At 50.3% G+C, this 24,943-nt stretch overlaps 8 protein-coding genes across 8 annotated transcripts; 4 read left to right on the top strand and 4 right to left on the bottom strand.

Annotated features, from left to right (window-relative positions):
* Positions 1-784: 784 nt before the first annotated feature.
* CTRU02_207709 (uncharacterized protein) lies at positions 785-1,615 on the bottom strand (the record flags this gene model as incomplete). The annotated part of the gene is made up of 1 exon (XM_036727426.1): positions 785-1,615. The coding sequence occupies one exon, from the start codon at positions 1,613-1,615 to the stop codon at positions 785-787; it is 831 nt and encodes a 276-aa protein (XP_036580792.1).
* A 3,934-nt stretch (positions 1,616-5,549) lies between these two features.
* CTRU02_207708 (ribosomal protein s17) lies at positions 5,550-7,365 on the bottom strand (the record flags this gene model as incomplete). The annotated part of the gene is made up of 5 exons (XM_070204946.1): positions 5,550-6,100; positions 6,143-6,229; positions 6,295-6,354; positions 6,436-7,019; positions 7,076-7,365. 5 exons carry the CDS (start codon positions 7,363-7,365, stop codon positions 5,550-5,552), a joined length of 1,572 nt encoding a protein of 523 aa, XP_070061479.1.
* Positions 7,366-12,753: 5,388 nt separating this feature from the next.
* Positions 12,754-13,838, bottom strand: CTRU02_207707 (s1 p1 nuclease; the record flags this gene model as incomplete). Its single annotated transcript, XM_036727428.1, has 3 exons — positions 12,754-12,962; positions 13,035-13,694; positions 13,775-13,838. The coding sequence occupies 3 exons, from the start codon at positions 13,836-13,838 to the stop codon at positions 12,754-12,756; spliced, it is 933 nt and encodes a 310-aa protein (XP_036580794.1).
* A 1,187-nt stretch (positions 13,839-15,025) lies between these two features.
* Positions 15,026-16,287, top strand: CTRU02_207706 (vacuolar amino acid transporter YPQ3-like protein 1; the record flags this gene model as incomplete). Its single annotated transcript, XM_070204945.1, has 3 exons — positions 15,026-15,139; positions 15,215-15,314; positions 15,461-16,287. The coding sequence occupies 3 exons, from the start codon at positions 15,026-15,028 to the stop codon at positions 16,285-16,287; spliced, it is 1,041 nt and encodes a 346-aa protein (XP_070061478.1).
* An 866-nt stretch (positions 16,288-17,153) lies between these two features.
* On the top strand, positions 17,154-18,330 carry CTRU02_207705 (putative alcohol dehydrogenase; the record flags this gene model as incomplete). The annotated part of the gene is made up of 4 exons (XM_070204944.1): positions 17,154-17,296; positions 17,360-17,762; positions 17,789-18,083; positions 18,143-18,330. The coding sequence occupies 4 exons, from the start codon at positions 17,154-17,156 to the stop codon at positions 18,328-18,330; spliced, it is 1,029 nt and encodes a 342-aa protein (XP_070061477.1).
* Positions 18,331-21,806: 3,476 nt separating this feature from the next.
* On the top strand, positions 21,807-22,046 carry CTRU02_207704 (uncharacterized protein; the record flags this gene model as incomplete). The annotated part of the gene is made up of 1 exon (XM_036727431.1): positions 21,807-22,046. One exon carries the CDS (start codon positions 21,807-21,809, stop codon positions 22,044-22,046), a length of 240 nt encoding a protein of 79 aa, XP_036580797.1.
* Positions 22,047-22,922: 876 nt separating this feature from the next.
* CTRU02_207703 (thioesterase superfamily protein) lies at positions 22,923-23,552 on the top strand (the record flags this gene model as incomplete). Its single annotated transcript, XM_036727432.1, has 1 exon — positions 22,923-23,552. One exon carries the CDS (start codon positions 22,923-22,925, stop codon positions 23,550-23,552), a length of 630 nt encoding a protein of 209 aa, XP_036580798.1.
* A 379-nt stretch (positions 23,553-23,931) lies between these two features.
* On the bottom strand, positions 23,932-24,922 carry CTRU02_207702 (esterase lipase; the record flags this gene model as incomplete). The annotated part of the gene is made up of 2 exons (XM_036727433.1): positions 23,932-24,695; positions 24,772-24,922. The coding sequence occupies 2 exons, from the start codon at positions 24,920-24,922 to the stop codon at positions 23,932-23,934; spliced, it is 915 nt and encodes a 304-aa protein (XP_036580799.1).
* Between the last annotated feature and the right edge of the window lie 21 nt (positions 24,923-24,943).

Here is a 24,943-nt window from a genome sequence, read left to right as displayed (position 1 = left end):
CGTAGTCGTCTTTTTCTCGCGGTTCTCTATTTTCTTTTCCTTTATTCCGGTTTCACCCCCCTACCGTCTTAGTTTTTGTAGCCAGAAATCAAGTTTTTTGCGTGGTCGAATCCATGAAAAGATACTCTCAATCGTTTCTGGCAACTGTGAAGAGGGATTCCGCTTCTTGTAAGCATTGGCTTGTGCCATGATCGCGTTCCCCATTTTGCACATAGGCTGAGGATTGGTTGAACTCGAGGATGAAGATGCTGAACTTGAGGATGAAGAAGTTGAACCAACGGTGGATGAGAAGCTCGAGATAGGTGAGGAGCTTGATATTGTTGAGGAACTCGAGATGATACTGGACGTAGATGGGGTGAATGAGGTGGTAGCCGACACGACAGCTGAAGAAGATGTTGATGTTGCGACAGAAGTGGGGTTTACGGTACCCTCCGAGGTAGAGGTTGTTGACGCTTGGGTAAGAGAGCTCGTTGTCGACGATGACGACGATGAAGATGATGGCGAAGCACTCGGAATACTCGACGACGACGAAAAGCTCAAGGACAGATTCGGTGTCGTGGTAGAACCCGAGGCAGTGTTTGAGACTGGTGTGGGTGTGCGAGTTGACGTGGAGCTGACTTGAGGCACACTGCTTGAAGCTCTCGTACTCAAACCGCTTGGTTGGCCACTCGAGAGCCCCATCCCACTTGAACTTGCAGCAGATGGCCTCGAGCTATCCTGGCTGGACAAGCTGGAGACTACGATTTGGCCATTTCGACATTGTTCAACTATTGTATTTGTTAAATTAGTACCTGCACGACGGAACATGAGAAATCCTGGCCTTGTGATCAATCTTACCTGTGTATGCTATGAGAGCCACCGGTTCGCAATTAGGTGGTCTGGAAGCAAAAGTGATATAGACCTGTGCATTGTTGTCCTGGCAGAAGCTTGCCTGGTCAACGGGCAGTACCGGGTTAGAAAACCGAAGAATACCTCCGGAAATGCTAAATGTGGTTGTGATGGCGTTCTCCGGTGGCGTGCTTCCGGCGTTGAGAAGTTTGTAGTTCTCACCAGAGTAGTACACAGGCACACCATTAAATAACAGCCGCCCAAAGGCCAAGTTGTAAACGTCTGCGCTGTTGCAATTTTGGCGATCTCCATTGGTATTCTGGGCAACGAACCCCCCTACGATTCTCTTACTTAGGCTTCTTTTCTTAAGTGTTGAGCCTGGAATAACGAGAAAGATCAGTGGTTGAAGGGCCGACGGAGAGGAACTGGATAGAGCTGTATTTGTCGAGGTTGAGATACCGGGTGTGGACGTGGTAAAAGATGATGAGGGAAGGCCAGATGCTGAGATGAGAGAAGAAGAAGAAGACTGTAGAGGCGGAGCTGGTCCTGTTGACGTAGAAAGCGTTTGGGAGGCACCACCTGAGAGATCAGTGGAAGCTTTGATTCCTGTACCGACGGACGAAGTAGTAGTTGTGTTAGGACAGACTGAACTCAAAATGGGCTCTAGATAAGTCGAGAAATATGTAAAACAAACTGTCGCTGGATCATTTTCACTATCTGGGGGTGCAACAGCACTTGCGATGATGTGTGGCACAAGGAAGGAACTGACGAGAAATTGAGGCTTCATGTTAGACAGATTGATAGATCGCAACTCCAAGCTCAGTCAAACACTCAGGGACTAATAGAAACCGCTCTGGAAGGATACAAATAGAAAATAACCTAGAGGCTGGGAAAATAAGGGGGTGTGGGAGCTTGAGGCTATCATAACAAGGGGGCTCCACGGGAAATGCTCCTAGTATTGCTGTGACATCATGAACTGTCTGGTATCAATGATCTATCGCTATTGATTGACGTCTAGAATTTAAGCTGCTAGCATGGGTCTTGTCGCTTGTAGAATGCAGGGAGACTTGGGAAAAGTCTCACAAAAACGTCACGAAAGAAAGTCGACATGATTGCTGGCCCAGCCCAAAGCTGATCTGGAATAGTTGGTGTAAAATAGACAGGGCAAAGCACTCCCGTTGGGATGGTGTGCTAATTCGATGGGTAGATTATGCTAGCATTTCAGACTGTCATAATTAATGACAAGTGTCCGTTGTTGTTCGGTCTAAGGCTCACTAGACGTCTGCAAATCTGAATCATAATAATAACAGGAACCCATTCATAAGCCGTGCCCTTGACTCCTGTATCATCCCGCAAATCCCATCGATATTCTTTCAACTACACACACCGGCACTCGAAGACTTCATAATAGTCATTGGCTCGTTGGTGATTATCAGACTTACACACATTTTTTTTTTCTTTTTGAGTAGAAACGCTCACTCATCCAGTCTGCGTTTTAAGCGACATTCTCCCCACATGCTACTGGCCTCCCAAGATATTCTCCCTGCATGTCGCGCAGCCACCATCGTGCAGTGTGCTTCACCAGCCATCCAGTAGCGCTATCATGTGGCAAGTGAGGAAATATCCATTAACCACGCACCATCTGCCAGAGGACAACCAATCTCCGTTTGTAATCCGCCCACCCTACCTAACGATTCTAGCTTATCCTCACCACCCCGGCGTCTTCTACCGCGGCCGGCCCCGACAGCATTCTTAATATTTCGGGTATTTGGACTGCTATGTAGTGTTTCCAGTGCATCCGCGCTACGCCTCTATTTCCGTTCCTAGCAGGTGGACTAGTGGTTAGGGCATACGCCACCCTTTGCGTCCCTTCCGCCCTCGCCCTCCCACCTTAGTCTTCTTTATCTCTAGCTGTCTCCCAAGCTATATATGTGAGAAAATATTTAAGTGCAAGCACCCCCTCTCTCCCTGCTTTATGAGTAACCTTTTAGAAAACTTTAGATCTTACTTACTTGCCTATCCATAAGATGAAGAGGTCAGAAGAACCAGCCTCGAGAAGGCTAACCAAGTATACGGAGCGGCTAAAGACTGTAGCGAATACAACGTAGGCGTCGATGTTCAGGGGGCGTAAAGAGACAATGCATTACCAAATCAAGCAAGTATTTTGACTTTGTGAAATTGTTTCTAAAGCGAATACGCATTGTGGACCGCGGCTAGCCAAGTCGTAGACGACTCGGTCGAGACTTCTCTGTAGGTCTCGACCAAATAATAGGGTTCGGTAGACACGGTCGTTCGTGCCACGACTCGAATAGCGTAATCTGTCCCACCCTGTAGGTTCGTTTCGATTGCTCTTACGACGTATTGGGTGATTAGGTTCCGCAGAAGAAGTATATTCCACGCCTACGACATTCAGCAGGGGCGTTCATCGTTGTGTGCTTTCCTAGAGCTTTCCAGTGTAAAGTCAGTACGTGGAATCATCGCAAGGGGCAACTTTAGAGCGTCTAGCAACCGTAACTTCTCGGTGCAACACACTACAATAATTCCGTTACTCAAGATAGGAAAGGTAAGAAAGGAAACTCAGCTCTCGAGACGTCACTCAAGTCAGGCCCAAAAGCCCATGACAACCATCTACGACGACGCAAGCGGCAAACAAGAAAACGATCCCAGTACAGCAACGGTAGACTGTAACAAAAAAACCAAAACGCCGAGATATCGCCCTAAATACTCGCCCAACCCGCCAAGCAAACCCAATCTCTCACCCGAGGAAAACCCATCGCCGACGAAGCACGCAGGGCCAAGTCTGCAGTTCACCCGACGGACAAGCCTTCTTCACGACTCAGTACCGAAATGTTTAAAAAGTAAAGCAAGGTGAATGAGCGCAACTCTCATCTCCTCGGCAGCCCGCCGCGCAGCTCCTACGGCTAGATATGGTTTGCGATACGGGAAGCATCCGTATCCCTCGGAGATGCCCGCAGAATAGGTACCCTCGTTCACGACCCATCCATCGCAACATGCTCCCAAAGAAAGCATCTACATAGAAAAAAAAAGGGGCAAAAGAGAAAGCGAATGCGAAGTTTCGTAAACGTCCGTATTGCGCACTTACCACCAACCTATATTCGCAAAATAACCCGATGATAAAATAAAGCAGACATTAAAAAGTAGCACAAAGAGTCATGAAAATAAACCTCCAAAACAGACAACCTACCTAGGCACACCGAAAGAAGCGAGGCGGGGATGGGGAATATTTAAGCGTCAATCAATCTCAAGAACAATTTGAGACTAATAAAAAAAAAAAAATTCTCCTAATTGGAAGCGGGTCTCATCCCGCCTAAAACCCAAAAAAGAACGCCATCCCAACGAACCCCCCCCCCTCCCCCATGACATTTCTCATCTTTCAAAACCCTGGGTGGCTCGTGTGACATCGTGTCCCTGGTAATACTTGCCGTCATAAAAGGTCTAACTGCGCCCAAAGCCCCCAGTCGTCAGTCGTCAGTCGTCAGTCGTCACAGGCCCCTTGCTTCCGTCCCAACTCCGGGTGAAGGTCCAGCAAAGGACCGCACTTGAAACGTCTCGACAAGCCAACCAAGCCCGCACAAGCCACTCCTCATGTTTCACGCGATTTCCTACCCTACTCCCCCCCCCCAGCATACCTTGTCACACTGCCAAGCTTACAATTACGAATAATATTCGTCTGTATTTTACTACATGGTAGTGCTCTAATACTATAGTAGACTCGCAATACTGCCAGAGTGCCGCCCCTACCCCCCGGCTTACTAACCAAAAAGTCGCGTCCCGCATGAACTACAAAAAAGTCGAGACGTCGTGCTCCTCGGCTTCTCGCAGATCAGACGCCGCAGCTTGGACCGGGGCCTCGCGAGGCGTCCTTAACTCCACCACGCACACGTTCTTTCTTTTGCCAGTGTCAAGTCAGAGCGCTGCAAATTCCGGTATACTTCCTGCCACCCCAAGAAATCGGTCGTGCGAGTGGGTTCAACCCATCTTGAGACCAGACCTGTCTCCCAGTCTTGACGTGTTGTCACCTGTTGGCTGAGACTCTGAGATTCTAAGATTCTGCTGCCCACCACACACCATTCTGTCACACGGTCATAGATGTCGTAGTTAGCCATCACTATCTCTCTCAAGGTCACCAAACAATTCAAATAAGACCAAATAATATACCAAAAAGTGTACAAAAATAATTGTGCACTCTACTGGAATTGTGTCTCCCATTTCTTTCCAAGCCATGCTGCGTATCCTGTCAACGGAAAAAACAACTCCCTCTAAATATACAGAAAGGTCGATCATGAAAACGGGGGGATGTGTGTGTTGTCGGGGTTGAGGATGAGGAGGAGGGGGACATTAGAACAATAATATGGAGGGAGAGGTAGCTTTGCTGCCCAATTTTGTCGTTGATGAGTTGGTATCGGAGCACGGTTAAGCGCAGAAGGGGGGTTTTGTCATGGGACCAGAAAACAAAAGAAAAAACCACCACGCCCAATCCTAAACCAGACCACGTCTAGTAACCTTGCTGCCCATCATAGTCGTCGAATAACAACACAAGAGAAAATAATTAACACCAGAACACTTTTCTCGGTGACCCGTAAAGAAGTGGAATTGTCGGTTCGGCAGGTCCGTGTCCGTGCAGCGTAGGTCTCTTTCAAAAATATTTCCTCGGTCGTCGTCATCGTCGTTGCCGTGTGTGTGACTCTGAGCAAGAAAGGTTACGAGAGCTCCTGGATGCAGATCTGGACCTGGGCATCGCAGTCGGATGTGGAAGCCCCATTACCGTTCCCACCGTTGATTAGATTGAAGCAGGAGTTCCGCTGGATATCGCAAGCACGCTGCACGGCGCTGGCCTTGGAAACGAAAGAGTTGCCGTTGACAGAGAAGGGTCGGCTGCTATCGCCGGATTCCGTGACCGCCGGGGCCGCTTGTCCGCCGATAGCATTCGACGTCGCGCCTCCTTTGCCACCGCCGGATCCGGAGTTACCGTTGGCGGGATTACTGGCGCCCCCGTCCTGACCGGAGTTGTTAGCATCAGGTGTCACTTGTGCATTATTTCCGGTCTGGGATTGTGTTGGTGCCGCACCAGGGTTACCGAATCCAGGGAAAGGGGCACCTCCAAAGGGATTTCCGCCACCAGGGTTTTGAGGGTTGAAGCCACCAGGGAATCCACCAGGGAAGGGGGCTTGAGGTTGTGGGGTTAGCGCGAGGGTGCAGAGGTAAGGAGGGGGTTGAGAGGGGGAATAGAAAAAGCCAGAAGGATAAACAGTTCAAATGAAGGGGGGTTCTAAGGTTGCACGTTTGGCATTACCTTGACCGGCACCTCGTCCTGCAGCGGCTGCTCTGCCGCCGTTTCCTTTTTTGCCGGCGTTTTGCTTACCTCCTCGGTTTCCGCCGTCTGTGATGTTGTTAGTGTGGGACCATACAAGTCTATAAATTGGCACTCACTTTGGTTGTTCTGGTTCTGACCATTGTTCTGGTTCTGACCGTTGTTCTGGTTCTGACCATTGTTGTTGTTGTTGTCTTTGATTTGTCAGTATCCATTTAAAGCAGTGATTAAAGTACTATATAAACTGGAGGATAGCTTACTCTGGCCATTGTTGTTGTTGTTGTTGTTATTGTTGCTGTTGTTGTTGCCATTTCCACCAACAGTAAACTTGTTGCAATCATCCTGAGCGCCACGCTGAGCGACAGGCATGAGAACAGGCTGATGGTTGGAGGCACTAGACATGGTGCAGACACGGTAGTTTCCGGCGGGGAGACCTCCGGTGACAGTGGCCTTCAAGTTTCCGTTGCCATCTCCGGCATCGTTGATACCCTTGAAGAAGACAAACTTGCTGGCGTCCAGAGGCTGGTTGGGAGTCAGGGAGTTGCCCATATCCTGAATGGTGACGTGGACGTGACCGATGATCTCGTTCTGTCCGTTCAGGTTCTGGGGAGCCGAGTAGTAAGTGGCCTGGGCGTCCGTAAACGAACCGGCGGCCAGGTTGTTGACCTTGAGCTCGACATCAAAGTCCTGGTTGGCTTGGATGTTGCCGTTATGAGGGGGGTTTTGCAGGGCGGTGGAAACCATCTTGTTGTTGGGGGGGATCTTGCCCATGACAATACCATTGCAGGATCCTCCAGTCTTTTGCTGGCCATCGGTAAGTGTCTCGCCAGAACAGAAGTTGATGAAGTTGGCATCGTCACTGCCGGGCATGTTAGTGCGGACTCTCCCACAATTGGCCTCACTAAGTAAACTCACGTGGCGGACTGAGCCTGCTGGGCAGCGGGCGTTCCGGCAGACTGAGAACCCTTCTGCACCGCGTTGGTCTGCAAGCAAAGCTGACCGTTTCCATTATTTCCGCCATTGTTGTTGTTGTTGTTTCCTCCATTGTTGTTGTTGTTATTGTTGTTTCCACCTCGGTTTCCACCTCGGTTTTGACGCTTCGCCAGAGCAGCACTGAGAGGCGAGTCGATGTCCAAGAAGGTAACGCCAGCCTCGGCAACGACGGCCATGCCCGCGAGGGCAGCAACAAGTTTCTTGATCTGCATCTTGTTTCTCTGGAGTGGTTGTTACTTGTCGAGAGATTCAGAGGGAGCTGTCGACCGAGTCGCTTTCAATAAAATACTAAATTTGTCGTTCGAAGAGGGTGGTTCCAGACCGAAGAGCGAACAAGAGTAGAGTGCGAAAGGAACGATCACAGACACTGGATACGGAGCACAGCTGAAAAGAAATGAATGAATGAATGTGAAGACACACTCCCAGCGTGAGGCAACAGGAAGAATGAAAATAAAAAGGTTGAGAAGTCGAAAGGAATGATCGAAGCTGAGCGTGACTGCGGATTAAGAAGGGGAGGACGGGAGCAAAATAGTCTGCGAATGCCAAGCTATGGAGACTTATATGCGCAGGGCTGCGGTGGCAGGCCGCTGCCAGTATGACCAGGGACCAGGGGGCCGTGGGGAACAAAAATGACAGGGCCCCATGGCGGACTTGGGAGGAGGAATCGTCTCCACGAGTCCAAAACGCGGCGCAGGGGAGTCTTGGGAGGAGAGGCGAGGATACGAGGGCTCGCCGACAGGAGGAAGCAGGAGGAGGTAGAGGAGGTGAGGGAGCAACAGAGTGTGCGCCTCAAACAAGCGGCCGGGGGGTGTACACATGGATGCCGCTTAGCATCCGATCCCCGTGCATGCACCTTGCAAGCAGCCCGCACCGGACGACGAGCAAGGGGTGGAATCTCTAGTAAAACGAGAGCAAGATGCAGAGATACACTGGATGCGGGAGTAGGTAGATGGGAGAGAGTCTAAGCCAGATGAATTATGGAGCAAGGCACGTCAGATGAGATGGATGCGACGACTCGCTTACAAGGAAAGACGTACAGAGGGTAAGTACACTATACAACATGTTAATACAGTAGTGTACAGATCGAGATGATAAAAAGTGGAGGGGAAAAAAAGAGACTGAGAAAGACGGCGAGATTAGAGAGACGGAGATCTGAGCTTTGGCAGGGGTTCTTGGGGGCAGAGAGTATGGGACGGGAAGAACGACAAAGTTCTTGGTAAGACTACTACTGGTGGTAGTAGTGGATGTAGTGCAGCCAAGTTAGGACAGGCCGCATCGCAAAACAGGGGCAACCGCTGTCAATATCAACGGACGTTCCTGACGGACAGTTCCCGACTCAACAGGATGGCAGGTAACGGGACAGGGACAGCAAGAACTTGAGTCGAACAGGGCGGCGGGGCCCTGTTCAGTCGCCTGCGGTAGACCAGACAGGAGCCATGTAGAGACGGCACGAGAAGGAGGAAAGGAGTTGGTCTGGTCGTGATGGCTGATGCGGCTCCTCTCGTCACAGAATGGGGTCATGGAGGCCCCACATGGTCCCGGCGCGGCTTAGCGAGCCAATGGCGGGGTCCAGCAGCCGGCACATCAGGCAAATAGCGTTTCGCCCGAGGCGTCGATGAAGCGAAACGAGACTGGACGACATTTTGGACTTTCCCCAGCCAGTTTAGGCGCGGTACGGAGCACCTCACACTGAGAGAGAGGGAAGGTACGGTCGCTGATGTCACTGCTGTACTACGTGCCCCGTGGTTTCTGTGGTACTGTCGCTCTGGCGGGCAAAGTCTGGCAGCCTACCTTAGTGTAGTCTGAACCCAACCGTCCGAGCGGTACATCCTCCACAACAGCACCGACGTCCACTCTTTTTTGTTGCTGGTGCTTCCGCGCTGACAGTGCACAATCGTTCTCTGCTCTGCGTTGGCCTTCAGTTGACATCTAATCAGGGGGATAACGAGTCCCTGAGACGAATATCACGCTGTCAATTTTTAGGCTCAATTGACACTTAACTGACCTTGACTGGCCTTAATTACTGAATCGCCAAAATGGTTATTACCCTATGCTAAGCATTGATGATCGGCTGTGATGTACTCTCACTTCCGAATACCCGCTCCCTTTTTTTGTTTGGACCGACGCCCCAGATGGCGATGCCCACGTCTATAGACAACCCGTGAACGGCGTCGAGGTTGCAATTTTCTATATCGCTGCCATCGATTCGGTGATCTTCGAACCGCCCTACTTTTGTTCCCAGCGCTCCCCTTTTTCTTTTTCTGTGGTTTTTTCTGTGGTTCTTGCGGGTACCCGCGACACAGAGCGGTCTCAGTCTTGGCCGGAGACAAGCGGCAACTGGATGATTGGCAGCGAGTTGGTCTGGACGGTTCCTGACAGGCGAGACATGGCGTGTTAGTGCGACGGACGGCCAGTCGCACGAAACGGTAACAAGCGGCTCCTCAATTTGCATGCACACTACAGATTGCATTGGCATCGAAGCGCCGGCCTAAATCCGGAACGCGATAGACGAACAGTAACTCTTCTTCTTTCCTCCATTACGAAATACCTTCCCAGCGCGTCGCATAGCATAGCGTCATAATCGTCCATTACAAATCTCCACCAGATTTCGTTCCAGCAGAAAGCCTGCCCCTTGAGTCTTGCACTGCGCCGTTGCACTCAAAGTATCGTGTGCCTCGCTCGCATCGTTAAAAAGTGCTTCGTAGGACTCGGCAAAAGAGTGCACGGGTGCTAGGTGTTCGGCGGTATAGGTGGAGGCGGAGAGTCCGCCGAGGTAAGTTCGCTGGTGGAAGAAAGGCAAAATAACCCATCACGCAATCGGTTTTCTCCTGGCATTGCGTAGTAATGTGGAGTATGGACGAGAATCAATTGTTCATGCATGGGAATGCAATACGGTGGTGGTGGTGCATGCCTTACCGAGCGCGACAGGTGGGTGGCGGGCGAAGGGTGACGATGGCATCAAACATCCAATAAACCTAATCTCTTTGTTGGCGACTTCGAATGACGACCAGACCCCTGGACCAAAAACCTGCTGCAGTGCCCATTGTCTGTCGGTTTGAGGGAAGGAAAGAAAAGGGCGAGTCACTGAGCATACGAAGCAAACCAAGACCAGGGACCGATAACCTTTTGGTGAGGTTGGAGCGTTCACGAGATTTACATTTACCTCCCGCCAAACTTTGATAGCCAAAAGGGGTCCCAAGGTGCCCCCAGCCCGGCCAGGGGAAGGCAGAGGTTTCCTCTCCTTCCACCAGAACGAATTCTAAAGGAGAAAGTAGCAGGAAGGAGAGTGAAGTACGTACTACGCCGTACCTCAACTACACTTGGTACCTGCAGCGGCCCATTCGCGAAGATCTCCAACACCCCCATAATTCCACAACGCTCTGTCCAAAAACGGAAAGGGTCAACCCCTTCCCTTATCACTTTTAAGGTTGCCTTTAACATCCCGTCCGCTAAGACCCGCCCCACCTTGGCTGCCCTGGCCAGACAGGGGAAGGCGTGGAGTCCCTTGTCAACAGGGGCTGCTGCTTCACCTTGTGTCTCCCATCTCGTCTCCTGGCCCTACCTCTTTTTCCTTCTTTCCCCCCCCCTCGCTTTGCCCAACCAACTCGACGACTGGGCGGGATCTTTGCCGCCTCGTAATTGGTCCGTAGGCCTCGCTTTCTTTGAGCCATCCGAGGAAAAGTTAATCTGATCTTTCTCATGGCCAACCCCGGAAGACCAAGATGCTTGTCAATGAGATGATGGTTTCGATTGTCATCCGGTCTGCACTTTCCTGTCCTGTTCACATATTACACATTGTCCACGAGTCGACATATTTCCCGTTTGGTCGATTTCGGGCAGTCGGGGTCTTTTTACTTTAAAGCATGTGTAAACGTTCTGAGTCTAATGCTATTGATTGCCCACCTAAATTTGGACGGACGATTATAGCACCAGTCTATTTGTTGGGCAACATCTCCATGGTTGGTCTCCATTGCATACAAACGTCTTTTTTTTCCCTTTTTTATTGTTTTTTCGCCCGCTTAATCTTGATTTCGTAAATTACTGGGATCCGCAGTTGAGCGAGGGCTGCTGGATATGCATGGGGAGTAGACGGGCAGACTTTCTCGCCGGTGGCAACTCGGTGCCGTTACGACATGCCAACTCAACCCCCGTGGCTGTCACGGCTGCACGGCTGCCTCCACTCTAACCAGATGAACGGCTTTTCGGCTTACCTGGTGGATTGAACCCTCAAATGATCGCCTCGCGAAACCACCAAATCCTACAAACACAGCAAATTTCTCGGCACGCGGCAAGCCGGCGTCCCCCATCTCAGTCTCATTGCATCCCGTGTCCCGCAAAAGAGCAAAATCCCCTCTTTGCGCCCTGGAGAGGGGTCCTCCAAATGCAGGAACAGGCAATTAAAGGGCTGGTCAATCCAATGTGTTCCTTCGATATGGCCCATGAATCCGGTTTGCTCGACGTTACCTTAGCCGGTAATCCCTGCCATACAAGCGAAGGGAACCAAAAAGCCTCCACCAGCTCCGCCAAGGAGGCGCTCCATTCTGCGACAAGAGGCTGAGTTTGAAGCCTGTGCCAAAATTCCAATGGTGAAACAGGTTCACCTCAACTTTCTGCTTGTCTTGTCACTTGATGTCAACCAGCCCAGCCTCGCTTCTTCCACACTTCCGTGGAAATCACTCCAGGCATTCTCCTCTGACCTGGGCCGCAGACCTACCTATCATCCCAGCTCGGAACGTCCAAGTTGAAACTCGACAATTGTCGGAGAAGTCAGCAAACGGATTACTCCTCCAGCGTACCATTCCGCTTCTTCGCCATACGCATGGACTGCCAACACGCCGTCGTCGCAATCTTGAAATCCAGAAGCCGTGCCAATCCCGTCCAGTCTCCTGCCATGCCCATCTGTCGGTGTCCAATCCCCTTGAAGGATTGCGCTTCCTGCTCGACTCGGGCCCTCGGCAAAGACTGTCATCGACATCATCTTGTCACACGTCACCTATCATCCCAAATGCCACACCCCGCTATTACGGTACGGGAAGAAATGAATGGCGAGGGTAAAAAACAAATTCCAAATGTCCCCCACAACTAGAGCTCCGAACTCACGCCACTTTCGCAGCACAGGAAACGTTTGCCGAGCGTTGCTCAAGGAAACATTTCCTCCCATGGTAATCAAACGTGAGTCGTCATGACAGATGTCCTTCTTTTCTTTCCCTACCCAGGGTCGTCCAGGACTATGACATGCCCGGCGTGATCTCTTGCGAGAATGCAACATCGCAGCTCTCACTCTATAGACCACCTCTGGGCATACTTGGCCTTTACTGGACTTTGATGTGACATAACCATGAAAGACTTGATGCGTCGTCGTCGGTCATCTCGATAGCAGGCGCCGCCATATCAACGGCCTACAACTGCCTTAGTGTATCTGAGCGGAAAAGACATCGCGCGGAGATGAGCATGGCGGAATCAATTAATCATAGCCCCCAACTGGGCCAAGCTTTAGATGCGTCAAAACACGTTTTGCCCTGCGGGACAAACGAGTGATCTTCTATAGAAACTTGAAAGGAGTGCCACAATCGACGGAACATGCTTGGCGTCTCATCTTATTACAATTCCTCCGAGCCCATGTCGGCGTTGGCATTGTAGCCGATGTCCCTCTCTGTTTCTTCCGTATACGCCGATGCAATCAGATCCAGCCAAGCTGCCATTCTCACTCCCGCGCGGGCAACCTGAAGTTCAATCACGGGTGCCGCCTTTTGGAAGTACTCGCCGCCAAGTTCCTGGCCGGCGATCGCACGCGGACCTTCGGGAAAAACTGTGATCGAGAAGAAGCTTAAGTAAGTCACCACATTTCAATAGGCGACTTGCGACCGGGGGATCGACGTACCGTGGGTGCAGACATATGCATTTCCCTCCCTCGCCCATCGCAGACCGGTTTCCGTTACGTTGTTGAAGTCGAGGCTTTTGAGCCATTCGTTCTTCTGGTCTGCAAATTTGCCCATCTTTATCTCTTCGGCCAATGCGTCCGCCCACCGCTTCGCGTTGTCATATGGCCTGCGCCTGGCGCCTCCGATCAACTTCTCGGCAATGGAGCTGTCCCAAACATGATGTAGGTTGAAATCGGTACCGTACCACTTGACGTGGATGCCGTTGCCGCCTCTCGCGACATCTTCATTGTGCAGAGGCTGATGGATGTCTCCGATGAAGTGGACAACGAAGCGGGCAGCCTGGTTGCGCTCCCAACCGCTCAGCTTCGGGTCAAGAGAGCGGGCGGTATAGTTTGCCAATGCCGTCACAACACAGCCCTCCGCTTTGCAATCACGCTCGAAGTCGATACCGCAGTATTCCGGGGGACTGTCCTTGGCGTCAATGAAGTGGAAGGGCCCTGTGAAATGACCCCATCGCGTGTAGCGAATTGTGTCGGCCCAGGTCGCGATGCCGGCGAGATAGTGCTCAGTCTCATTTCGCAGTAGGTCCTGGAAGAATGCCTCGGTTGTGTTGGCAACAAAACTACTTGCGATATACGCGGTTGTGATGTGTCCCAAACCTATGGCGATGACAGTCAGTCGCAAAGAGGGCTAAGCGGCATCGGAACGGTGATGGAGTCAGTTCCTCAGAAATACTTACTTCCCCACGCTAAAACTCCGGGCATAGATGCACCGAGCAGGGCGACGGCGCTGGTCAGTTTCATTATGGCGAGCAACTTCAGTCACGGAAAGCTCCCAATCTTATTGGAGGAGAACTTGAGCTTTACGACACGATACCGGTCGTTAGACAAAGTAGGCTAACGATTGCGAGAGCTAACAACTCAGTGACGCTAGCAAGAAATGCAGAAAGTGACAACAAGACAAGCACCAAAGGCAAAGCAGACGGCCAACGCGAGCTTAAATGACGGCGCAGCGCGTGGTCAGGTCGCCAGCGCGCATCTGCATCCCCCACGTCGATAGGCCGTTGTAGAAGACGGATGAGTTGGCCGAGGAACGGGCCTCTATCAAGCACCCACATCGAATCCGTCCAGGCTGCAGCTCATCCACACTGCATCAGCCACACGGGTGGGCGAATCATGGCGGTGCTCTCTCATAGCTGGGCCACGTGAAACACCACCGGAAAATGCTTACGCCCGGCGGATGTCCGGTGACCGCCGTCAAATAGGGACCGCATGCATAGAGTTACTGTGACACTGATGCGTTGGTCATTGACACAAGATCAGCGAGCTTTAATTTTTTTCTCTTTTTTTTTTCTTTTCAAACTTTAGATGATGGCTTGGGTGGCATATGCATTCAGACAACCAATCTGGCTGAGCGCGTACAGTTCATCTCGATGCAAGGCTGTTAAGGTTTTTATGCAATGACTGATTTCAAGCTTCTTTTCTCAGCTTGCGATCTTTCAGCCAGAGCCTTGCTTGACGGCGATGACAAAATAGGGCCTCCTCATTGGCGCGTGTGCAGTGTAACTCAACTCGCGATGGGGGCAAGAAGCCCCTCTTGAGGAAAAGTGGCGGTAAGCCCGCCTTTTTTACAAGTTTTCCTGGAGTCATGCTAGTGTGTGCCCCACTAATTGCCCTTCTGCATCCCCTAAAGGCCATGGCCAAGGTTTTTCTCAACCCATCGGTTATGTCATGCAGGGTCCCCTTATCGCTGACCGCATCCGATAAGAGATAACGGGCAAGGATGACTCTGACCTGATCAATTCCTTACTGTTACTAGTGGTGCAGCGTGACTCTCTTTCCAGCCATCCCACTTGACCATTTCGGCACACCTGACTGAGGGAACACACGAACAAAAGGCACTTCGCCCGCGGCTCTGTCTTTCCCCTCCTCATCCGTAGTCGTCCGCCCTATTGTCTCTGATCAATTCGACATCGGCGGCTCTAATCAACATGGCTTCTTTCGCTATCACGGCCTATGCCGCCTTATCGCAGACCCCCAAAGTCGAGGACGCTCTGTCGGGAATCTTTGGCAGCATCAGTTTGACCGCATGGATCTGCCTCCTCGTTCGTCTTCCCGCTAATTGATGAAGCACATGTGCCATTCCTTTGGGGTATCAGTTTGCTGATTTTACCATATAGCTCCCCCAGCTTCTTGCCAATTACAAGGCGCAAAGCGCCGACGGCCTTTCCATGGCCTTCCTCGTGGTCTGGCTTCTTGGCGACGTGACCAACCTGCTAGGTGTGTAACAACGTCGCGCTACTTTTCTGTTATCCCCTTCATCTTCTTCACATCGCGAAGTGTCGGTTTTTCACCTTGAGCACTTCCAATTGCAGCCTGCCGAAAATTTCCCTACAACGGCACCCACTGACTCAAATCCCCCACAGGCGCCCTCTTCACCCACCTCGCCCCAACAGCAGTTGCCCTCGCGAGCTACTTTTGCTTCGCCGACCTGGTTCTCATCACCCAATGCCTTTACTACAACACTAAGAACACCCGTCGCGCCGCCCGCCGCCGCTCCTCCGCCGCCGTCACCGCGACGGACGCCCCCGAACCCACTGAACACGAACCCCTCCTCTCGCGCCGCCGAAGTTCCTCTGCGGGGCTTCCCGGCTCCCACCGTCGACATGCTGTACACCACGAGAACTCCCTTGATCCCCTGCGCAAGATGGTGACCGGCGAGGATGAGACCCCTGATAGCAATCCCTGGCTGCACAACACTCTTAGCATCGTCGCTGTTTACCTGGTTGGTGCTGCGGGGTGGTTCATCTCATACAAGGTCGGCGCGTGGGATTCGCCCGATGTTGATATTGGCACGCCGGATGAGGCGCAGGGCACGTTTGAGAAGATTGGCCTGGTCCTGGGTTACATCTCCGCTGTGCTCTACCTCTGCGCGCGAATCCCGCAGATCCTGAAGAACTACAGGGAAAAGTCTTGCGAAGGTATGATTTTTCCTCCTCCTCTAAGCAGATTTGGCAAGTTTACTGACCATGGTGCTACAGGTCTCGCGCTGCTTTTCTTCCTACTCTCTCTCACCGGCAACCTTACCTACGGCGCCAGCTTGGTAGCGTTCAAGCAGGACAAGGCTTACCTTCTCAACGCGCTCCCCTGGCTCCTTGGTTCATTGGGCACGATCGTCGAGGATTTTGTCATCTTTGTGCAGTTCCACCTCTACGCCACGCGTCAGGAAGCCAAGGTTTCGGATCACGCGTAGGGATCTTTATCAGCTATCCAGCGGAGCTGATTGGCCACGGCCCATGCATCAGGCGATGCCACCAGCGGTAGCTGAAGGAATTCAAGGCCGCCGCCCATAATCTGCATTTAGAAACCAGGGTGTATATCATCATGTTGGCATTTGCGGCGTCAGGGTTTAAATTAGGCACGGATTGTTGTCTACATGATTCTTGCGGTTTATGTCTTTTTTCCACGAAGCATTTTGCATATGATGAACTCCATCTAACTTGGGGTATGTTTACTTATGAATTTAAAGTTTTTCGCATGCATACTTTGCAGTCCGTGGTGCTTGTCCACTAGTGGGGATGTACTGCTTTGAAAATGTCTGTGGTATGGTTATGCTGAGGGGAAATAGAAGCCACTGGATTTCTGTCAATGTTTGTCTCGGACGCCACGAGAATGGCTTGTCTTGGTTATAATCTCATCACGAAGAAGCTTGCCTAATTAAAATCCATGCACTTTCTTTTTTTCCATCTTTTTTTTTTTTTCTAATCGCCAACCAAATCTCGGTATTGTGTCTCAAAATTCCAGCGCGTAATTGCTATGCACACAACTACACTAAAGTAAAATGTCCGTTAAAAGGCCAAATCATGGCAACCAATGTTGCCGCGGAACACGGTCCGTGATGGAACCTCGGCTCCGGAGACTCCGCATGCCGGTTCATACTGCCGGGCACGTACCCGGCGCGGGGTACGCCCCACTACGCGGTACCACTTTCAAGCTGCTTATACCGTGTGGCATGCTTGTTCTTCTCGTGGATTTCATTCAGTGATTTTATACAGTTGTTGCTCAAGTCGAGTCGAGGAAGTTGGACTAACTTGTTGAAAACTGACAAAGAGGACCATAATGGAGAAAATACCCACGGTACAAAAGGCAGCGGTGCTCCAGGACCCAGGACCAAACGCCAAGGTCGTGATTCGCAACGACGTCCCCGTCCCGACTCCGGGGCCTCACGAGGTTCTCGTCCGGATCAGTACGACCGGAATCTGGTACCAACCCATCCCACGTCCCTAATCCGCAAATGTGATGTAAACCAAACTAATTGAATACAGCGGCTCGGAAACCCGCGCCTTGCGAGGCTGGGGCGCCTACGACCCGATCGTAGGCCACGAAGGCGTCGGCATCGTCGTACGCCTCGGACCCTCCGCGCCACCGGACCTCCTGGGTCGCAAGGTGGGCGTGAAGTGGCTGTACAGCGCCTGCGGCACGTGTTCCGCCTGCGTCCGCAGACATCATAACAACTGCCCTAAGCAGATCAACACGGGTAAACAGCGTCCCGGTACGCTTCAGCAGTTCGCAGTCGCAGATTCGCGGTATCTTACGGTCATCCCGGAAGGTCTCGACGACGCGGAGGTCGCGCCGTTGTTGTGTGCCGGGTTGACTATGATGGGCGCCGTGTCCAAACTCCAGGGGGAGCTGGAGAGGGGCAACTGGGTGGTTATCCAGGGGCCGCGGGTGGGTTGGGGCATTTGGGGGTGCAGATTGCTGCGCGGATGCGCGGGTTGAGGGTTATCGCCGTGGATAAGGGGGCCCACGAGGACTTTTGTCGAGGCTTGGGCGCGGAGGTGTTTGTGGATTATCTGACCGAGGATGTGGAGAGGGTCGTGACGGAGGTGACTGGCGAGGGGGCGCACGCCGTTCTAGTTGTCCCGGAGTCCGAGGACGCGTATAGGATTGCACCTAAATTGGTCAGGGCCATGGGCACGATTGTCTGTGTGGGTTTACCGCATAATGAGTTTTTGATTCCGGTGTCGGTTACGATGTGTGCTGTTAAAGGTATGTTTTCCTTCGTTTTTTGAATTGGAAAGTGGTGGAGGTGGTTGACGTGCTGCTAGCTTTGAACATCAAGGGCGCTATGGTGGGGACGGAAGAGGAGATGGCTGAGCTCCTTGGTGAGGCTGCCAAGGGACGTGTGAGGGCTTGTGTTGAGCGGTTTGGTCTTTCTCATACGCATGAGATTATACAAAAGTTGTCGAGGGGCGAAGTTTTTGGGAGAGCTGTTGTCACTTCTTTTGATGCATGAATGCGAATATGTTCGGCGCTGCTGCAACTGACACCTGTAATTTTGTAGAAAATTTGTCAGTAGGTTGCCTAGACAAATCAATAGAGTGGATGAGATATGGCAAGGTTGGAGAAGGATATCGTTCGCCACGTTTAATTGTCCCCTGTCTGTGCACATGAATATTTTGCCTTGCACAAACAGCTTGTATAACACGCTTCAAAACGAACAACCAACAGCTCTTGTTTCTTGAGAAAGAACGAAAGATGGATTGGCATTCTGGCTGCAAGAGGTACCAACGTCCCGGTTAACGTAGAGTAAATGCACAACTCTTGTAGCTTGACCAATGTTAGACAGAACCACATTAGTCACTTTTCTTCCAGGTAGAGGGCAAAACTTTATGTGCTGGTCTTAAAGTCTAGAAAAATTCAGTACCGTTCATAGGGTGCTATTGCTTTATCCGCATTTCCAGGTTGCTCGAGGCATTAGCTTCCTTCCGAATATTCTCGTTTTCAATCACTCCCATTTCTTGCAGGTCTGAGCAATATTCCTGCTCTATCACCCTTGCGGCCATGCCTTGCATCTAAGTGCCATCTTCTGTTTACCGCTTGGTGAAGTCGTTTCATCTCTTGAGATATAGATTGTATTAGTCTGGATCGCTTTCCAACTTCTCATAATTCTGAGTGTACTTGGTAATGGCTGAATCAGAAGAGTGATGCTCTGTGTTTTATCATTACGTGTCTTTAAAGACTTTTTGCGTAATAGGAATTGTAGATCGCAACGACAGAAATCACGGCAAGAAATCGACGGGATAAGCCATATGATCGAGTCTGGCACCAGAGCAGGGCCTTTCCCAACTTCAATATGGTCCCGAGACAATTACACCTCAGTCAAATAGCCGAGGCGTACTTGGAATAACACAAACATGGTTTTTTGCTAGTCTCTCATTGGATAAAGCCTCAGGTGAGCCTGAATCCTCCGCCCCCAATGATCTGATACTATTCCACAAAGAACCATGAATTCAATCAGATAAAGCGTCCATCGGGCACGCCAAGTTTTCTCGCTTAACTTTCAGGGACACGGAAAAGCTGCAACCTCAACTCAGAACTTAGATGCGGCCCGTGTCCCGGACACCTTTTCGGCAGCTTGCATAACCGACTGGTCCGGCCGGCTGAGCTTCCCATCCTCCGTCAGCCCTGTCAGACGTCACATGTTTTCCTATGGTGCCGTAAGATTCTTAATTCTGCGGATTCAAGACATCTGCAGGGTAACCATCTTCTGATTGATGGATGGTGTTTGCCAAGCAAAGAGCAGAAGCTAGCACAGCCGTTCAATTCCTTCAGGATCCGGCTCAGGATATGGTCGAACCCAATCGATCCAGAGTCCTTGCAAGAGAAGCATTCCCCAATTTCGCCACACAACATGATCCGCGATCAATACCATGCTCTAATTCATTTGCAAGACATGCCTCCCTGCTCAGATTCAACCTCGTTAGCATGAGCCTTCCAAGGAATGACTGCCATGCCCGAACACGAGAAGGATTGAGTCCCTCTTGGCTGCTGTGTTCTGATATTACCTAAGTATCCAGCTCGTGGCTTATCTACGCGGATGAACTGTAAAATAGTACAAAAGTACCTAGGCCTTCCTATATTGGCGTGTCCGGAGTCTTCTTGTACAAAACACCCGAAACTTTGTTGTCTAACCTAGTCAAAGAGCATGTAAACGTTCGAATGGATGATGCAAATCATGCAATTCTTTCTCCAACAGCTGATATACGGCAATAATTTTCGTGCTGACTGGTGTGTACATCCATCGCCCCCACCCGGAGTCGACGAAGGCTTTGTTCTGTCTTCCTCCGCTCTTCCCAACCCACTGCTTCTATATCCGTCTGTGTTCGCTTGCCATCCTGGGTAGCCATACCCGCCGGCCATGGGTGAGATGACCTGCTTTACCACTTGATATAGTCGGCCTGCTTCTGCATGAACCAAAGGCGACGCACCTCCAACCATGAGCTTAGTCTCCTTAGATGGAGGGGTAAGGTCCCACAAGCCCATGGCGGTCAGCAGATCCCCGCGTGAACTTGGGATTCAAGTGTGTACCATCGACAGATAATCGTGGGCCATGTCTTATGATGTGGCAGCGTGCTTGCGTATTGCGTTGTCTGTCTTGCTCCGCCCTCACTGTGAGTCACTGTGTATCAGAGAGGGGCATCGGTTAGCGGAACCAGCAGAGTATAACACGTGGTTTCCGTTTTTGGGTATATTAAGTAAATTGAACATTTTAGCCCGTTTATAATTTCTCGACGCTGGCGAGATGTCTTGACTTTGAGAGACTGGCCATTCGGAGAGAGCCCCAGTCTGGGCAGACTTGTAGACGGGTCGGTAACAATATGAATACCTAGTGTTGTATTTTTTTACTGTTTTAATCTTCTTCAAGGCAAAACCGCTGTATCCGGTGAACTTGTTGAAGTTTTTTCTATGTATAACTTTTGACAGTCCAAAAGTATTATAGAAAAATGTACTATAGGGGATATCCTCAACTATGCTTTTCTAAATGTGACTGCAGACAGACAAAATCCTTCCGGCAGGGGTAGGGGCCTGCTTCTAATTTCTGTGGCAGCATGCATTGCAACGATCCGCCAGCATGTCCAATAATCCTACGACATGTACGAAGAATGTGCCGTGCTGCAACCGAAAGTATACATTTCTCTTTCCAATGGCCACTACTTACCTACAGGAGGTATCGGTACTCAGGTTGGGCGCACACATTTGTTATAGCGCGGGGGTTCGGTTGCTGATAATGGTTTGAATGTCTTCCAAACACACTGGAAAGCAGTCAGTACTCCATACCTTATTTGCTGGCATAATTCGATAAGGGCGTTCTGTAATGTCTGAAAATTGATCTCGCTTCCCGATTCTTTCAGAGACTGGGTCTGTTGCCCTTATAGAAGGATCGATATCTGTGATATTGCACCGACGAAAGCCAACTAAGTGTGATCTTTAAGCATACCTCTTCAACTTGGAAGAAGCTTAGCAACTTGTGATTTTGTCGAAGTAGTATTAGCTGCATGATTGGCAATGTTCCTTTTGCGCAAACAGACTTAGCCAGGCATGCACTGCAACCACTCAGGTGCCAATTGATGTCTACCTGTATACCAAATCCTCTGACAAGGCACTACTTCTGCGCCATCTTTTGGCGAGACTGGTTAGATCCTGTACGGCATTATGCGGACCGCAGCATAGGCCCCCAATGGCGGCCTGCGGTCCGCCTCTCCTGTGTTACCGCAACCAATCATACGACACTAAGAAACCTGCTCGTAAGGAACAGTCTAACAATAACACAAACAGCTTGAACAGAAGTTGCAATAGACTTCATGCCACTACTATATAAATGCTATAAACGCCCATCTGCTCAGGTTATCATAACATCGGCATCAACTCCCGTTTGCTTTTCGTACAATTCCCTCAGAAGAAACCGCAACCTTCATATTCATCGTCAACATGAAGCTCTCCACTGTTCTCATCGCAACCTTTGCCGTCATGGCTGCCGCCTCTCCTGTTGTGCCCGACCTTTACGAGCACCCCGAGCTTTTGCAGGCCGAATCGAGTGTCAACAATGATCCAGGCAGCCAACTCGCCAAGCGCCAGTCGTACACTATCTGCGGCCATTGCTACAAGAATATCAAGTGGTGTTCCTACTGCTGGAAGAACTTCTGCCACCGCTACACCAACCCCTGCTAAGTACTCGCTGAGTTGAAACCCCGACTTATATGATTTGTAAGTTCCAGATGCTGCCGGTCTTGAGCAAAGATTGTAAAACATATTTAACTGACTTATTCGAGAGTTCCTCATAGGGATGATGTCATCTAAGAATTGTTTCAGTGGGAACCACGTGGTCCACAGGATGCAAGTTTCGAAAGGCAATGAGGCTGGAATTTGTGCAACGTTCGAACTTGGTTCTTAGGGTGAAGGTAGCGAATCGCGACTATGGCACCCAATCAAAATAGACAAATCGAATGTTCTACAAGTTCAGTTTTTGGACGCCAGTGAACCAAGTGAACTTTGTCGGTATTTAGCTTTTGTGAGAAATCGAGACCTGAATGGCGATGTTTTGTACTGTTTCGATCAGAACGACCATTAGTATATACAACACATAGACGTTGCATGGGGTATGCCGAAAATCTTTCCAACGTCTGATAAAACTGGGGATTGGTACCAGCTGGGAAACACATTTCAACTCATTTGTTCGGTTGTATTCTGTTAAAGATACGGCCTCCGATAGGATATGTCGGACTGAGTGGAGGTTGTCAGATTTTGATCTCAGAACCAATCCCGCTTCTTACAAACCCATGCGGCTAAAATGACTAACAAGGAATGCCATCCTTATCCGTCTAAAACTCCTAGTCAGAAGTTCGGTCAGAAAAATCTCAAAAGGCTTATCACTTCGAAATGTATGTTTGATTTGTAAGGCTACACTCTACTAGCTCTCGGAGAAATGGGTTATTCGTGACGTATCATAGCTGGACGGGGTTGATTGTATTTAAAGCCCAGATGGTTCCGCTGGCAAGAAAGGTTTGAACACTCACCTATAAACTCTTCCTCTTTGTAGTTGTTATAATGGTGGACTCTACTTCGTGGCCTGACCAAATCGCATACTTCCAGGCGATCCCCTGGTGTGCCAAAGTACTCTCGGAACCAGGCATCATCACCATGCCTCCGATCACTCGCCAGTTTGACCCCGAAACACGCAACTCTGAGTTTTTGGGTGTGACACTACACAGCCAGGCCACGATTCCCTTTTTCGTAGGCTGCTTCCACGTACCCGATGGCAACAATACTCAGTGTTCCGCCACCGACGAACGGCCGTTTGAGAAGCGCTTCGTGACCAAGATTCGCTTCTTCCTCGCTCTGAATCACGGCTTGAGTACCGTCAGTAAAGATTGGGTTCATGGGGGCGCAATTGCATCGATTTTTGATGAGTGTCTAGGTTCCGTCGGCTTCGTGAACAAAATGCACGGCTTTCTGGACCCTCTCCCGCAGGTCACTCAGACGCTCAAACTTACATACGTTCGGCCTGTCCTGACGGGATCAGTTATATCTGTCACATCGAGATTAGCTAGATTCGAGGGCTCCAAGAATTTTGTGGTAGAAGCGGAGATGGCAGACGAGAAAGGGGTTGTTCTTGCGACGGCAGAGGCGACGTTCGTCCCGTTGGAGAAGCGCCGGAAGCTGACGGAGAAGTTGTGATGATTTATTTCGATGGCATCTTAGTCGAGAACAAATTATTCAAATAAGCTTTCCTATTGATTTCAAGTGAAACACTATAACACTACGTAGAGATAGATCGTATATTGAAGCGATTTTCCATTCCTTTACCCCCTGCATCGTACGGCTGCTTCATTGGTAGGCTATTCTTATAACACCTAACTATCGGCATGCCATCAAATGAAACGGACGACATTATCTTACTGCAACATTGAAGTCTTGAAATCAGAACGGTAGTTGAGAACAGCTTATTCTTGCAATTTGTGGAAATGAAATTCTGGGTCAGATTAGAGAGAAAATAAACATCGGGTAGGGCATTATAAAATGGCATAGTTTAACCTGTTGTTTTCGTTCTAATTGCTTAGTTTAAGCCAGAGATGAATTTAACAACAAGGTCGTATGCTTCGTCTCTAACCCTCGTCTCATTGGAATCTTCATCCTTTGTTTTATCCCAACCATGGGCAACACCGTCGAATCGCTTCAACAGTACGTTCTTGCCTGCCTTTTGCAACCGTCCAGCAAACTCTTCTGCCTCTGGAGCAAGCCTGTCTTTCTCCGCGGTGATAATAAGCACATTTTTGGGAAACGTATTCGGATCCGCAAATAGGACGGAATTTCGGGGATCGGACGGATCTACACCAGGCGGAAGATAAGAAGATCTGAAAGCGTTCATGAGAACTCTAAGGACTGACGGAACAGGCGGGAGGGAACCGTCGATAGTCCTCTTCTCTGTGGGAGGAATCGTCATGTTAGTAGGCGGGTAGAACACTGCGACACCGCGAATGGATTTATTTAAGATGTCAGAGTTTCGCTTTTTCAGGTTTGAACTTGCTGCAAGGGCGATGTTCCCACCAGAACTAAAACCTGACAAAACGATATTTTGAGTGTCATATTCGGCCGGTCGCTTAAATACTTGCAATACGAGCTCTTCTGCATCTTCTAATGCCGAAGGAAAAGGGTGCTCTGGTGCCAATGCATAGCTAGCGTCAAGCACAGTGTATGCAGTCTGGTCAACAAGGTGCCGGCAGAAGCGCTCGTCAGATCCCTGCGCTGAAAAGACGAAGGCGCCTCCATTCCAGTTGAGAACGACCGGGCTTGGCTGTGTTTTGGTGATCTTGGAACGGTCTTGACATAGTGAGTCTCGTCAGTATGAAGCGCAGTTCCATGTTGGACTGAGTTGTGTCAAGATCAAGTGACGTACAAACATTGACTTTCAATTCGCGCTGGCCATCAGTGGATGTGAATGTAAACGAGTCATCGGGGCTAGGCTCAACAGGTTTTTCCCCGTCGAAAAATCGAAGAGCCGAGATAATCGCCTTCAGGCGTAGATACTCCAAATAGGAATGTGCCATGTGGTCTCAATTATAATGATA

This window comes from Colletotrichum truncatum (assembly GCF_014235925.2).
Source record: "Colletotrichum truncatum strain CMES1059 chromosome Unknown Contig_0004, whole genome shotgun sequence".
Lineage (NCBI taxonomy): Eukaryota > Fungi > Ascomycota > Sordariomycetes > Glomerellales > Glomerellaceae > Colletotrichum > Colletotrichum truncatum.
The sequence above is the reverse complement of the archived record's forward strand: the minus strand, read 5'-3'. Positions and strand labels throughout refer to the sequence as shown.